General features: G+C 38.1%; 1 protein-coding gene across 4 annotated transcripts in view; it reads right to left on the bottom strand.

The window, feature by feature from the left end:
- The window catches only part of MTR (5-methyltetrahydrofolate-homocysteine methyltransferase), a 137,063-nt gene that overhangs the window by 17,300 nt on the left and 103,282 nt on the right, over positions 1–16,481 (bottom strand). For all 4 annotated transcript variants that reach the window (XM_074222948.1, XM_074222946.1, XM_074222947.1 and 1 more), the window contains one exon: positions 9,150–9,231. In XM_074222948.1, coding sequence (XP_074079049.1) covers positions 9,150–9,231 — 82 coding nt within the window. The remainder of the gene's footprint in view (positions 1–9,149; positions 9,232–16,481) is intronic.

The following is a 16,481-nucleotide window of genomic DNA, read 5'->3' on the forward strand; positions in this document are numbered from 1 at the left end:
GTACCATTGCTCTATTAAAAAAACATGAATGGTCACACTCTAGAGAAGCATGGAACAAATCGATGCTGAGCAAGGGAGCAGAACCAAGAGAACATTGTACACATTAACAACAGTATTGTGAGTTGATCAACCTTGATGTATATAGTTCCTCCCAGCAGTTCAGGGAGCTAGGACAACCCTGGAAGACTAACTATGGACAATGTTATCCACGCCCAAAGGAAAAAACAAAACAAAAACAAAACAAAATCAAAAACCTACAGAATCTGAATGAACATTACATTCACTTTTTAAAAATTTCCCTTATGTTTTTTTTCCCTATCTCATGGTTTTCTTTCTTTTCTCTTAATCCTGATTCCTCATACAGAAAAGACTTTTCTGTAAACATGTTAAACACAAATGTTTATGTACAATATTCACCAGACTGTTTGTGGCTGAGGAGAAGGGGGTGGGAAGGAAGGGTGGAAGGAAATTATGTAACTTAAAAATATGCATATGCATGTGAATGATAACGTGTAATTGGAAAAATAAAATAAAATATCAATAAAAAAGAAATAAAAATAAACACCTCAAAACCTTCTTTCACAAAACCTATATTTACTTATAAAATGTATTTTAAAACCATTGCCACAAAGATACATTACTGAACTGCCTATACTTACTTATAAAAGATATTTTTTGAAACCATTTTCACATTGTATTAGATTATAAATCTTGAGATACCAGACTTGGAGTTCCTAGATATTCACTGTACTGTAAATACTTGGCATCTAAAGTCACTCAAGCTATTTAGTTATACTTAAATCCCTGAGTTCACCCATATCCTATTATTATTTAGACAGGCAGATGAAATAGAAGCAACTGTCTTGGTTTCACACAGAGTTAATGTTCATTTCCACTTCGTTATGTTAAATGAATAAATTGTCCCTGAAAAGTCATATTCCTATAATATATCATTAGTCCAATGAAGTGGGCCTATTTGCACTGATTCAGATGACCTCCCCACTATAAAATGTTTTTAAAAGTTTAACTTATTTAAGATGCAATTAAAGAGTCACCACTCATAACTTATCCTAAGCCATAATGACTATCAAATAGCTTAGACTACTACAACAGAAGGACCTCTACAAAAACCTGTTGGAATTTCACCTCCTCAAACACTTATCAAGGGACTATGCTAGGTGCTGGGGATAATGATGGCCAAAATTACTTTTTTTTTCTGGAGACAAAAGGAAAAAAACAGCTCCAGCTCTCATGAAATTTACATTCCACCAGAGTTAGTTTACAAAGGAGTTGGTGTTTTTGCCCAGGAAAAGTTCTAAAGTCTATCTGTTATTTACACAGAACTGAGTAAAAAGTTCTAAGGAATTAGTGATATAAAGCCGGGTCCAGGGAAAATGTGAGTCAAAGAAATTAACTATTTGTTTTCCCCAAATTCCAAAATCTATGAACAAATCCAGACACACAATTGCTACCTGTCTCTTCCTGGTTACATATACATTTTATTTCCATAGAGAAAGTCTATAGGGCCATTTTTGTACTCTCATCATTACTATTAATATTATTCCTTCTACCATCATCACACCTCTCCTCCTCTGGAGTTCTTCCTATCCATTGACATAGAAATTTCTTGACCTGAGATCCAAGAACATTTTAAAAAATATATTCAGATAACTGTATTTCAATAAAATTAGTTTCTTTTGTACTGCAATATGTTTTATATATTTGAAAATAGGACTTGAAGAAGGGGTTTCATAGACTTCACCAGACTTCCAAAAGTTTTCATTACACAAGGATAAAAAACCTAAGATCTCCAACATCTTGTTCAGTTTCTTATTGCCACGTTTCCCTGGCCTCTGGGTCTCCTTCCTTTCCTCTAGGATTCAGGTACTTGGGCTCACAATCAAACTCTTGCTCTCATACTCTGAAATTTTGACATACATTGATGTTCCTTCAAAAATCTTTGTCTCTTAGTTCATTAACCTCTTCAACTATCAATGATTCCCCTCTACTTCAGTCAATGTCAGGCTTGTTATATACTAGATGACACCCTGCCCCCATATAACCCTGTCACCTCCTTAATTATGAACTCAAATTATCCTAATACAATCTCTTTTTGCCTCCCCATTTAACCTGTCCTTCATCCCTCCATCCTTCCTTGTTCTTACAGCATACTAGCACTCCTTAGCCTTACTTATTTTTTCCACAACTCTGACCTTGTGATCTCATAGTTAACAAGAAGCTGAGTACATAGAAGTGGCAACTTGCTGACCACCCTCAACTCCCTTACCTTCTGTCCTACTGAAAGGTCATTCCCTTTTAGACCTCAAGTCTGAATCCCTTGACCTTTGCTCTTCATATTCCTTAAAAAAGGTTCCAACACTGTGATGAGTGGACTAATAGACCTGGATAACCAATTCTCAATTAGAATTTCACTGATTTATGCATGATTGAACAGAATGATGGACTCAGTATCAGAACTAAGCTTCAATTTTGTTTTAGACACTTGCTGGTTGTGTGACCCTGAGCAAATCACTTCATCTCTCTGACTCTGTTGCTACAGTTGTAAAAGCGGGGGAGTCTCCTGAGCTGTACCCCGGGGAGCACCAGCATAAAGTGGGGGAACAGCAGGGGACCTCTGCCAGAGCAAGCACGTGGAGCCCAGCCCTCAGGGCACACAGCCAGCAGCCTGGTCTTTTGGCAGCCTAGACCTGGAAACAGAAGCAGGCGGCACTTGTAAGCAGGAGCCCCCAGGGCATGAGCCCATTGAGCTGAGGGAGGGGAGTGAAGAGAGAGAGAGAGAGAGAGAGAGACTGCAGAGCTCTGTCCTCTACCTCTGGAACAGGACTCTGGGGCTCTGACCACATTCAGATCCTGATCCCAGTCTAGGCCCCCCCATAGAACAGCAGGTGCCCCCCCACCTCAGCCCCATGGCAGAGGGGGGCGCTTATGGTCATTCACAGACCAGGAGGGAGGACAGAGCCTCACACACTGAGACCCTTGTGGGAGTGTCCCAAAAGCTCAGGAAGCACCCCCAAAAAACAGGCTTAGGCTGGGAAAATGAACAAAGAAACAAGAGGAAGACCATTGAGAAATATTTTGCAAATGAGCCCAAGAAGGATCAAAATACTCAGTGTGAAGATGAGGAAGCACAAGCTCCTGCATCTAAAGACTCCAAGAAAAACAGAAATTGGGCTCAGGCTATGATAGAGCTTAAAAAAGACTTTGAAAATCAAATGAGGGAGTTGGAAGAAAAACTGGGAAAAGAAAGGAGAGAAATGCAGGAAAAACATGAAAATGAAGTCAGCAGCTTAGTCAAGGAAATCCAAAAAAATGCTGAAGAAAATAGCATGCTAAAAACCAGCTTAGGTCAAATGGATAAAACAGTTCAAAAAGTTATTGAGGAGAAGAATGCTTTAAAAAGCAAAATTGGCCAGATGGAAAAAGAGATAAGAAAACTCTCTGAGGAGAATAAATCCTTCAGACAAAGAACAGAATTCAGGGAGATTGATGAATTTACCAGAAATCAGGAATCAATACTTCAAAACCAAAAAAATGAAAAATTAGAAGAAAACGTGAAATATCTCATTGAAAAAACAACTGATATGGAAAACAGACTTAGGAAAGATAATTTGAAAATTATTGTAATACCTGAAAGTCATCATCAGGAAAAGAGCCTTCACATCATTGTCAAAGAATTACTACAGGAAAATTGCCCTGATATTCTAGAAGGAGAGGGCAAAATAGAAATGGAGAGAATCCACCAATCCCCCCGAGAAAGAGATCCCAAAAAACCAACCCCCAGGAATATTATAGCCAAGTTCCAGAACTCCCAAGTCAAAGAGAAAATATTGCAAGCAGCCAGAAGGACACAGTTCAAATATCGTGGAGCTGCAGTCAGGATCACACAGGACTTAGCAGCAGCTACATTGGAAACTCATTAGGGCTTGGAATATAATATACCGGAAGGCAAAAGAGTTTAGAATGCAGCCAAGAATGAACTACCCAGCAAGGCTGAATGTCCTCTTCCAGGGAAAAAGATGGACTTTCAATGAACCAGGGGAATTTCCTTTTGCAATGGCCAGAGCTGAACAGAAGGTTTGATCTTCAGATACAGGACTCAGGTGAAGCATGGAGATTGGAGGAGAGGGGGGAAATATGAGGGACTTAATGAGGATGAACTGCATGTATAGAAAAATGATACTGATAATATTCATATGAACCATCTCAGTTAATAGAGCAGGTAGAGGGAGCTTTTATAGTTGAAGCACAGGAGAAAGCTGAATTCGAAGATAAAATATGGTGTAAAAATGGAGTCAATAAGAAAAAAAGGGAAATGGAATGGGAGAAAGAAAAAGGAGAGAGGGAATAGTCCAAGCTATTTCACATAATAAGAATTTTTTTATTACAATGAGCTATTGCAATGATATGGAAGGGGGGAGGCAAGGGGGAATGAGGGAACCTTTGCTCTCATCAGAGATGGCTAGGAGAGGAAACAGCAAATATACTCAATGGGGTATAGACATCTGGAGTAAGAAGGAGGGAGCAGGGGGAAGGGGTGGGGATGTGAATAAAGGAGGAGAGGATGGACCATGGGGGGACAGTGGTCAGATATAACACATTTTCTTTTTTTACTTCTTGCAAGGGGCTGGGATTGGATGGCCTGCCCAGGACCATAGGGCCAGGTAGATGCTGGGCCTAAGGGGTGGTATGGGGGCTCAGGGCTTCTTGGCCCCAGGACCAGGGATCTGTCTGCTGCGCCACTCAGCAACCTTACAGCAGAGTCAGAGTGAAAGGAGAGAGAAAATATAGTACATGGTAGTTGAGAAATAAGAAAGGAGGGAGTTGCGATCAGCAATGGCAATGTGGGAAAAATATGAAAGTAACTTTTGTGATGGACTTATCATAAACAATGTGATCCACTCACGACAGAGTTGATGGTGTTGGAACAAAGACTGAAACACATTTTTTGTTATTATTTGGGGGAAGGGTACAGGGCAAGTGGGGCTGGGTGGCCTGCCTGGGGCCACATAGCAGGGTGATCCTTGGCTGTCTGGGGCTGGATTCAGACCCAGGTGCTCCTGGGTCAAGGGCCAATGCTCTGTCTGCCACCCAGCCACCCCTACTATTATTACTATTTTATTTTATTTTGGGTCTTTTTTTTTCTTCTTTTTGGTTTTTGCAGGGCAGTGGGGATCAGGTGGTTTGCATGTCACATGGCTGGGTGATTATTGAGTTTACGAGGCTGGATATGGACTCGGGTGCTCATGGCTCCAGGGCTGGTGCCTTGTCCATTGCACCACCTGGCCATACCTACAATTATTACTATTATTTTAATTTTAATTTTTTTTCTCCCCCCTTTACTTTTTTGCCCAAGCAAGTCTATCTATATTCATGGGGGGAGGGGTATTTTGTTTACTTGTAAACAAGTATATTTTATTAATGTAAAGAAAAACATTTATACAAAATGAGAATAAAAAATAAAATTAAAAAAAGATAGAAGTATCAGTGTCGTGAAAAACCCAAGGAGAAGAGAGATTATTCAGAAAAAAATGCATGGCAAAAAAGTGTCAAATGCTGTAGAAGTCAAGACTACATGAAGAATGAGAAAAGGATATTAGACTTAGTAACTGAGAGACCACTGATAAACTTTTTTTTTGTTTTTTTTTTGTTTTTTTTTGATTTTTGCAAGGCAAATGGGGTTAAGTGGCTTGCCCAAGGCCACACAGCTAGGTAATTATTAAGTGTCTGAGACCGGATTTGAACCCAGGTACTCCTGACTCCAAGGCAGGTGCTTTATCCATTACCTCACCTAGCCACCCCTACTGATAAACTTTAAAGAAAAGTGTCAATTAAATGGTATTGTCAGATGTCAGATGGAAAGGGATTGATGAGGGAGTGGAGGTGAATATAAATGGCTTTCTTTGGGAGTGAGGCTGTGAAGAGTAAAGATTAAAGAATATTAACTCAAGTGTATAACAAGGGAAATGTAAATTTTTAAGGATGTGGGAAAACTTGGCATGCTTGTAGACAGTAGGGAAGGAGTCACTGAATTAAAGAGATTAAGGATCAGAGAGGGCAAATGATGAAAAGTCTTCACTAGCCTCCATTGACTGGTTCCTATTAGGCACTGGATGCTCCATTTCCACTGAATGATGGGCTCCCCCTGAAGTAATCCAGTAGCCTTTTTCATTCATATGCTAAAGACCACTAGACCCTTCCCAACAGTCTTTGATTAGGAACATGGCTACTCATATTGATTAGACAAACCATTAAACAACTACAATCCTTCAGCTAAGATGGTAGATCACCAGATCTACTACTATGCCTCTGGCCTTCCACCTACAGGCATTGTCCTCTGACTTGCCACTGCATCCAAAGGACCCTCAGGCTTTATCATGTGACTTATAGCTAAAACCTGCTATATGTGAGATGTCCTCTAACATACAGAATGTGAATTCCTTGAAAGCAAGGATGATCTTTTTTTTTTTCTGTTGGTATCTCTAGGATTTAGCAAAGTAATTTGTAGAAATTAAGTGCAGAATCCATTACATTGTGTGAGGGAAGAAGGAGAGGAGTTAGTGAGTAGTGACAGTATTAAACTAATGAGATTATCACTAAAATATTTAAAAAACACAAGGAAGAGAGAAGGGAGTTCCATAAGGGGACACAGATAATAGAAAATAGAATTGTTTGAAAAAACTAAGAAATCTCTTAGTTTATTTTACAATTTTCTTTTCTGGATATTGAAATATACACAATTATTAAAATTTGTAGTAAAAGAAAAATTGAAATAATTTATTAGGACTATAAATAATAAATTATTTGTGCCTGTCTCATGTTCACAAGCTGCAAAATAAAGAAACCCACTATTAGCATAATACCTTGCATTTTTATTGTTTGGTTGTGGCATCTCCCTCCATCAATGCAGACAACTGAAATCTCACATAACAGGGTCTTAATGGATGTTAACATGAATGAATGAATGAAAGGGCTGTTTAAGGCATTCCAAGGCAAAGGTAGGGAAAGGGCATGACTGGATTTCACTTGGACAGAAATGTGCTCTCAACTTATCACAAGTCAGAGACAGATTTTGAAGGCCTTCTAAATGCTTCCCTTTCTTAATAAAGTCCCCCCTCCAAGAGGGGTATTTTGGGGGCAGCTAGATAGCACAGAGGATAGAGCACTGACCCTGGAGTCAGGAGGACCTGAGTTCAAATCCAGCCCCAGACTCTCAATGATTGCCTAGCTATGTGACTTTGGGTGAATCTAACCCCACTGCCCTGCAATAACCCCGCTGCCCTGCAGAAACGAGAGAGAGAGAGAGAGAGAGAGAGAGAGAAGACAAGACTTTTTTTAAAAAGAGGGGTATTTTCCTTCAATTTCTGTGACTCTGGCAGCTGTGCCATATTAAGGATTTTACAACTGTAGCCAACTGAGAATAGTTTTGTGGATGGTGGTATCACTGGTATCTTATGGCAAAAAAAAAAAAGTCCTCTCTACCTGTTAAAGGCATCTTGGCCCAGAAGAAAGAATGATGATCTTGGAGTCAGGAGTTGGATTCCAAAAGTCTCTCTCGGACACATCACTGTGTGATGTGCAATTTAACTTGTCAGAACCTCAGTTTCCAAATTTGTAAAATGTGCTCAATCAATATTGAATCATGGGGTTGTTCCAAGGAAATCACTTAGCAAACCTAAGTGCTCTATAAATGATTAATTTTTGGCCTCAGTTCTCTAAAATGTAATTCAGCACATCTTCCTGCTTAAATTTTTTTTTTTTAGGTTTTTGCAAGGCAAATGGGGTTAAGTGGCTTGCCCAAGGCCACACAGCTGGGTAATTATTAAGTGTCTGAGACTGGATTTGAACCCAGGTACTCCTGACTCCAGGGCCGGTGCTTTATCCACTGCACCACCTAGCCACCCCCTGCTTAAATTTTAATAGGAATAGATAACATTTATACAGTGCTTGGCAAAATTTAAAGTGCTTATATAAATATTAGTTATTGTCATTATTGTTATTATTATTATTATTATTATTATTATTATTATTATTATGCCTCTTAGGGTCACTGTAGGAACACTACCAGTGACATCAGACTTCCTCTATGTGTTAACATACCCTCCAGCTGCCCTCTCTGGGCATTTCCAGTGGTTTTCTCCCATAATTAGAAAGCTTTCCCCATCTCTCTTAATTTTGATGTCTTCTCTGATATTTCCAAATTAAACTATATATATACATATATATATATGTATATATATATATATGTATGTATATTGCAGCTATAAGGTGCATTAGAGCACCAGACCTGTAGTAAGGAAAATCTGAGTTCAAATCCAGCCTCAGACATGTACTATGGTGTCCCTGGGCAAGTCACTTAAGCCTATTTGCCTCAATTTCCTCATCTGTAAAATGAGCTGGAAAAGGAATTGGCAAACCACTTTAGTACCTTTGCCAAGAAAACCTAAAATGGGATCATAAAGAGATATCATTTAATAATCATCTAAATAACAATACTTGGTTGTACATTATTTTGCATGCTTATCTCCCCTGTTAGACTGTGAGTCCTTTCAGAGGAGGGACTGTCTTTTGACTATTTTGTATCTCAGATGCTTAGCACAGGATCTGGTACCTAGCAGGCACTCAATAAATATATATTGACTAACAAATATAAAGCAGTCTCTTATTTTTAAAGAATAAGTTAACAAATTATGAGTATGTACCTACTTCCTTTCTTTAAAGATATAGGGAACTATGGATGGAAAGATCCAGATATAGTAACAGACCTGACTGATTGATCTATTTTGGTCAGTTTTGCTGAATTAATTTTTTCCTCCTTTCTTTTGTATTCTTTGCTATAAATGAGAACTTCATTAGATGTAGGGATTAGGCAGGGATTTAATGGGAAATAAAGATATTAAAATATAGCCAAAATTTTTTAAGTTAGCAGCAAAACTAAAAAACAAAGCAAGAGTTTCAACAAAATTTTTTTAAGTTGTCCTTATATATGCAATAATTTTTTAAGCTAGCAACAAAACTAAAATCACAAGCAAAGAGTACCTGAAAGAAAAAAAAACTTATTTATCCAAATATATGTATAAACAAATTTCTTATGGTATATTTGAAATCAAAAAAATTTAACCCATACTTACCACCACCACGCTCTTAGATGCATCCAGGACATGTATTACAGGAGCACTATACCTTGGTGCTATTTTAACTGCTGTGTGGGTTCTGAAAAGAAGGGAGAACCCACATCCATCAGAACTGACTGTTCAGACATTATCATTCATGTTCCACAATTAAGGATAACGGGTTTTTTAATAAGACTTTCTGGAAAAGACTGTCAACATGCTTAGAAATATTGAATTTCATGCACTAAATTAGGAATGACTACTCATTTTTCACAGCTTGAGAAAATCAATTAATAATCAATCATCATCATTCATAAGTATCTTCTATGAAGTTTATAAAGGCAAAGAAGGATCTCATAAAGGAGACTGATGGCAAAAGTAATGGGGGAAAGGAAAAATAATCACTTTTGCTGCCTTTCAAATTTGTGCCAAACTGCAGGGCCAAACAGGGCCACCTAGCTCAAATAATTAGCTCTATTGAAAAGAAGACAAGGCATTTTTTCTTCTCAAATTTTAAAATTAATGATGGAAAGATTGTACTCAAATGCATAAAATATACTTGTGATGCTCAAGTCATTGGGAATAGAAGTCTTTGGAAAGAAGAAATTATTATTTTTGTCTTTGCATCCTAAGGCACAGTGCTTGGCCCAGAATGAACACTTAATAAATACTGAGTGAAGTCATTTGAATTTTACATTTCCTCCTAGTTTCTCCAAAGTATAAACTAGTGCTGATGTCTGACATTTTAATCCAAATTTTCTTATCCTTGAGTCAACCAGTCTAGGAGAAGACCTCTCTCTCTGGAGCTCATAATAAAATAGAACACCACTTCCCCCCTATCCTTCCTGCCCCCCTCAAAAAAAACCTTAAGAGATTTTCTATCCCCAGCCCAGACAAGATGGCTCAGCACAGCTCTTAGAAATCAGGAAGAGATTCAAACCCAGTCCTATATATTTCATACACCATGTTAACTTGGCTTGCTAATATTCTATGCCTACTAACTTGAGCTAATAGTACTAAGCTAATAAGAGACATATGCAATGATATAAAAAAATCTGAAAACTGTCAAATACTCTAACACATCATTCCACCTACATTCAATCCATAAAATTTCAATTTCACCATGATCATTCTCTATTAGATAGTCTCATATATTAAATGTCACCTTAAGGGCCCCAATCTTTAATTCTCTCATTTCTTTTTTCTACTTCTATTAATGAGATCTATCCAGAATCGACCACAATGCAATAAGCTTAGTTACCCTAGCAACCCTATAGATATCCTCATTTAGAACATCTCAGGGTTACAGTTCTCATTCAGTTGTACAGCTGGGCTCTGGAAAGTCTGTAAGGGCAGCTGGTTATTTTCTTCAGATGCTTGCTTGCAGAGAAATCAAGATCTCCAGAGTCATTATCTGTTTAAACATACTGGATAATCGTGAAGACCTGGGCCATGACCAAGGCTTTAAATAGCTTTGCAAGGAGCTATCTAAGGCAATTCACATCCGTTTACTGTTTAAAAAGTACACTAATTCTCCCTTCAAACTCAAAAAGACTGATTGATGTGTAATACTGAATCAGCTTCTAAAGACTAGGTCTAAGACTTCACTTTCAAGACCTTAGGAGGGATGTAAAATTTAGGAACCAACACTGAATGACAAAACATGGGTTATTATCTGTATTGTAAGATCATTTCGATAAGATTAGATACATTTGGGGTGGTATGTCATAATCTGGAACTATGCCCAAAGGGCAATAAAACTGTGTATATCCTTTAATACAGCAATATCACTACTAGATCTAAACCCCAAAGAGATTATAAGAAAAGGGAAAAGACCCATGCATGTAAAAATATTTATAGCAGCTCTTTTTGGAGTGGAAAAGAATTGAAAACTGAAAGGATGTCCTATCAACTGGAGAATTACTATGATATATGAATGTGATGGAGGACTATTATTCTATAAGAAATCAGGAGTGGGCATACCAGAAAAGCATGGAAAGACTTGCCTAAACTGATGCTGAATGAAGTGAGCAGAACCAGGAGAATACTGTATACACCAACAGCAACAATGTGAGATGATCAATTATGATAGATGCAACTCATTTCAGCAGTTCAGTGATCAAGGATAATCCTGAGAGCCATGTTATAGAAAATGCCAACCACATTCAAAGAAAAAAACTGTGACAACCAATATTAGACTGTCTGCTGCCATGAGGAGGAGAGGTAGGAAGGGAAGGCAGTAGAAAAATGTGGAACTCAAAAGCTTACAAAAGGATTAATGCTGAAAATGATCTTTCCATTAATTGAAATTAAATAAATAAGGAGAAAAAATAAAATAAAGAATTACATTTAGCAACCCCTCCCCCCAAAAAAATCTGTAAGGAAATATTTATTAATTAGCAAGAGACAAAAGAAAAATCTTATTTTGAGAGCAGGGTCATAAGAGTTTGTCTAAATTTAATATATCCCTGTCACTGTATAAAAAAACTTTTTTTAAAGCATTCAGGAACAAGTAATCGTCTCTCTTCAAAGACTACAATACCATGACTCCCCTGATTGGGGGTGGAGGAGTAAGGGAGGGAGCAATGTCATTATTCTCCTGACATTTTCAGGAAAGACAACAGGCACCGAGCAAAATAGGACCAGCAAAGTCAGGGCTTATATACAATCGAAGAAGCAGAGTGTGAGAAGAAATACTGAAAGGTCATAGAATCATTTCATCCTAGAGGCTTCAGACAGGATCACCACTCAGAAAGAGACTGACATTCTGGAGTAAAATCATCAGTTGGTGAATGACTTATTTGTGAGGTAAATATTTCCATACTATCAACAGATAAAGACTAAATAATCAATATTACCCTCATTACACCACAAAAATTTCTTTCCTGTTTAGAGGGCCTCAAAAAAAGTTCATCTGCTGGAATTTAGTTTGGTGAGAGACATGAGTAGAAACAATAATTTCTTTCATGCTGTTTATATGACACTGAGTTCTGAACTGTCCCATCAAATACAAGTTCATGTGATATGGAACAGGGCTTACATTACTTAAAAAATATTCCATTACTTCTGTTCACTAAAATATGTATAGTATTTCATTTTACAATTGTTATTTAAAAGTGATGGCTCCAGCTTTGACTGCAACTCAAAAGCCAATGAAGACTCATGGTATAAATTCAATTGTTCATTGTCTGGAAAACCTTCCCTGTCCAAAGGATGGTCATATCCTTGGAAAAAAGTAACCTACTATATAGCATTATAACAAGCTATAACATTTCAAAAGTGTTGAATCATTCAAGAATGGCAGCTAATGAATCAAGTGTTTAGGTTGCAAAGTAAGTCTATTACTCATGAAAATGATGCATTCCCTGGCGTACTGTTGGTGGACCTATAAACTGGAAAGTCACTGTAGAAAACAACTGGGGCTATGTCCCCAAATTCACTAAACTGGGCATCTTTTGACACAATAATGCCACATGTGAAAAATAAATTTATAACTCTTTATTATTTTTTGGTTTTTATAAGGCAATGGGATTAAATGACATGCCCAAGGTCAATCAGCTAGGTAATTATTAAGTTAAATATGTTGTATTTGAATCAGGTCCTTCTGACTCCAAGGCCACTGCTCTATCTACTACGCCACTTAGCTGCCCCTATAACTCTTGTTATAACAAAGAAGTTAAAGGAGTGACTGAATAAACTGTGGCATTTAAATACAATTGAGCATTACTGAATTAAAATAAATAATTAAAAGGACTGTTTCAGAGAAATCCAGGAAAATTTATATAAACTGATGCAGAATGAGTAACCCAAAATAGAACAACCATAAAGAAAAATACTCTGAAATACTTAAATGCAATTATCAATCAGGATTTGAGGACAGAAGATGAGGCACATTAACCTCCTCCTGATAGAGAGGTTATGGACCCAAGTTACAGAATAAGACATACGTTTCAGAATTGGTGGGGGGAGGGAAGAACTGGATCACTCTATGTCACCCAAGAGGGAAGAGCATTGCTCACTCACAGGTCAAATATTAATACTGATTGGCACAGATCTACTGTTTTTTTAACCTAGATCAGTTTTCCTTTCCTTAGGCAGACTGGTTGGTCCACAACTCCCAGAGTTCACCATACTGCTATTAAATTTAATACACACACACATTAAATGGGCTTTAATCTTATTGAAGTTAAAAAAAAAACTCCTGAATTCAAGTCCTCCACCAGCTTCAGCTTTCCCAGGAACAGGAATTATATAAATTCAGTCCCATGCCTACACATTTTTTAATTTATTTTACTTTACTATGCCTGTTTGTTAGAATTGTTTTTCTTTTTTTCATTAAGAGAGGATTAATTGGGCAGTGAGGCAGACATTATTAATAATACTGCCCAAAGGGGGGGGGTGGGACTCAAGGTGGCAGCATGAAGGCAGGAATTCCCAGAAACTTGTTAGGCCCAAAATTCCAAAAACCATCAAATATGACTCTAGCCAAAATTCAGAGGGGCAGAAATCAAAGAAAGACTAAATGATACAATTTTCCAGTCCAAGACAACTTAGAAGTTCTGCCGGAAAGGTCAGTTTCACTGGGACCACAGGGCTGAAAAGAGCCACAACCACAGCACAGCCACAGAGCAGCCACAGCCCAGCCATAGTGCAGTGGGGTCAGGTGCTTGGGTCCATGGCAGAGGGGGTGGTTTCCAGACCTCCTGGCCCAGGGATCACCAGGGACAGCTGGAAGGGGGTGGTGAGAGAACTCTGCCACACCAGAGTGGAGCATTCGCCTCAGAGCAGCACTGTGGTGAGAGTCTGCAGCAGGAATCAGCAGAGCCACCCAGCAGTTCCAGAGCACAGCCCACGGATGGTAAGGGGGTTGGGGGAGACTGTAGAGGTCTCTCTCTGCTCTCCCTGGGGCAGGACTGCTGCTTGCCCACACTGAGATCCAGGTTGCAGTTTGGGCTCCCACAACACCACCACAGCCGAGCACAGATCATCTCACAGTTCCAGGAAAGAGGGGAGGGTCTGAAGCCTTTCATAAGACCTTGGAGGAATTAAGGTCCCTGTGGGGTGTCCCCCAAATCCCCCAAAGTCTTGGAAATGCAGTAAATCAGTCATAGACTGAGGAAATGAGCAAACAGAAAAAAGAAGAATCTGACCATAGAAAATTACTTTGGTCCCATGGAGGACCAAAATACATAGTCAGAAGGTAACAAAACTGAAGCTTCTGCATCCAAAACCTTCAAGAGAAATAGAAAATGGGCTCAGGCTATGGATGAGCTCAAAAAAAAAAAAAAAAAGACTTTGAAAAGGAATTAAGGGAGGTAGAGGAAAAATTGGAAGGAGAAATAAGAGTAAAGCAAATAAATCATGAAAACTAAGTCAACAAAATATTTGAAGAAAATATTATGTTAAAAACCAGTTTAGGCCAAATAGAAAAAGCAATACAAAAGACAAATGAGGAGAAGAATGTCTTAAAGAGCAGAATTGGCCAGCTGGAAAAGGAGATAAAAAAACTCTCTGAAGAAAATAACTCCTTCAAATGCAGAATGGAACTAAAGGAAGCCAATGACTTTGCAAGAAATCAGGAAGAAATAAAACTATACCAAAAAAACAAAAATTAGAAGAAAATGTGAAATATCTCACTGAAAAAACAACCGACTCAAAAACAGATGCAGGAGAGATAATTTAAAAATTTGGGGGATACCTGAAAGTCATGACCAGGAAGAAAGCCTGGGCTTCATTTTTCAAGAAATAATACAGCAAAAATGCCCTGAGATACTAGAAGCAGAGGGTAAAATAGAAATTGAGGAACTTCATCGATCACCTCCTGAAAGAGATTCCAAAGAAAAACCTCCCAGGAATATAGCCAAATTCTAAAACTCCCAAATCAAAGAGAAAATACTAAACACTGCCAGAAACAAACAATTCAACTACTGTGGCTCTACAGTCAGGATTACACAGGATTTGACAGCATCTACATTAAGGGCCTGTCGGGATTGGAATATGATATTCGGAAAGGCAAAAAATCTTGATTTATAATCAAGAATCAACTACCCAGCAAAACTGAACATCCTCTTTCAGAGGAAAAGATGGACTTTCAATGAAACAGGGGACTTTCAAACTTTCCTATTGAAACAACCAGAGCTGAAAGTACAGGACTCAGGTGAACTATATAGAGGGGGGTAGATGAGAAGGACTAACTATGAGGAACTTAATGATGTTGTATTCCTGCATGGGAAGAAGATACTGATAACTCATGTGAACTTTCTCATTCATAAGAGCAGTTAGAAGGAGCATATATAGACAAGGCACAGGAAGGAGCTAAGTATAATGGCATGATACAGTAAAAAGATGGAGTTAATGGGTGAAAAAGGAAAGTGCTGGGAGGAAGAAAAGGAAAGGAAGAAGGGGCTAAGATATTTCAAGAAAAAACTTTTATAATGGAGTGGAATGGGGGAAGGTGAGGAGGGAATGAGGAGTCTTCATTCTCATCAGAAATGGCTCGGAGAGGAAATAACATACACACTTAATAGGGTATAGAAATCTATTTCACCCTAGAGAAAAATAAGAGGAAAGGGATGGGATAAGGGGGAAAGGGGGAAGGGAAGGGGGGAATAGGTGATTGAAGAGAGGGAAGATTGTGGGAGAGGATACTCAGATACAACACACTTCTGAGCAGGGACAGGGTGAAAGGAGAGGGAGAATGGAACAGACGAAAATGGGGAGGAATAGAGGGAAATAGGGACTGAAGCACACTTTTTTTTTTTTCTTTCTCACTATTCCTGACGTTTCTTATCTTTCGGTGGGGGGGGGGAGTTTATGTTTACTCTCACAACAAGTTCATTGTAATAATATAAAATAAATAAACCAAAAAGAAAAAATAATACTGCCCAAAAGGGAAGGGGGAAAAAAAAGAGGATCATTGAAACACTTTTTAATGCAAACCAAAAGAAATATAGATCACCATCTTTTTAAGAAAAGAAACAATCTGTGCATTGAAATTCACATTTTCCCACATAATTTTCTTTTTTAGTCTACTTCACATATAAAAATGTTCAGTTTTTTTGGTGTTTAAAATAAAATATTGCATTATAGTGGTCTTACCATACAGTGAGTGACATTTCTAACAGAAATGTGGTTTTTTAATCTCTATGAAACAGGGGTTATATTATGTTTTTTTCTATGAAACACCAAATGGGTGGTGAGATCAAAGGAATATATCACTCTAGTTTGCTGCTATAAAGAACTGTGTGTACCACAAGAGGATAAAGGAAAAATCTACAGATAAATAACTAGGCATCATTCATACAAAACCACCTCCATGAGAATATCATTATAATCCTAGGACTTACTGTG

The sequence above is a fragment of the Macrotis lagotis genome, chromosome 2 (genome assembly GCF_037893015.1).
Source record: "Macrotis lagotis isolate mMagLag1 chromosome 2, bilby.v1.9.chrom.fasta, whole genome shotgun sequence".
NCBI classification, from domain to species: Eukaryota; Metazoa; Chordata; class Mammalia; order Peramelemorphia; family Peramelidae; genus Macrotis; species Macrotis lagotis.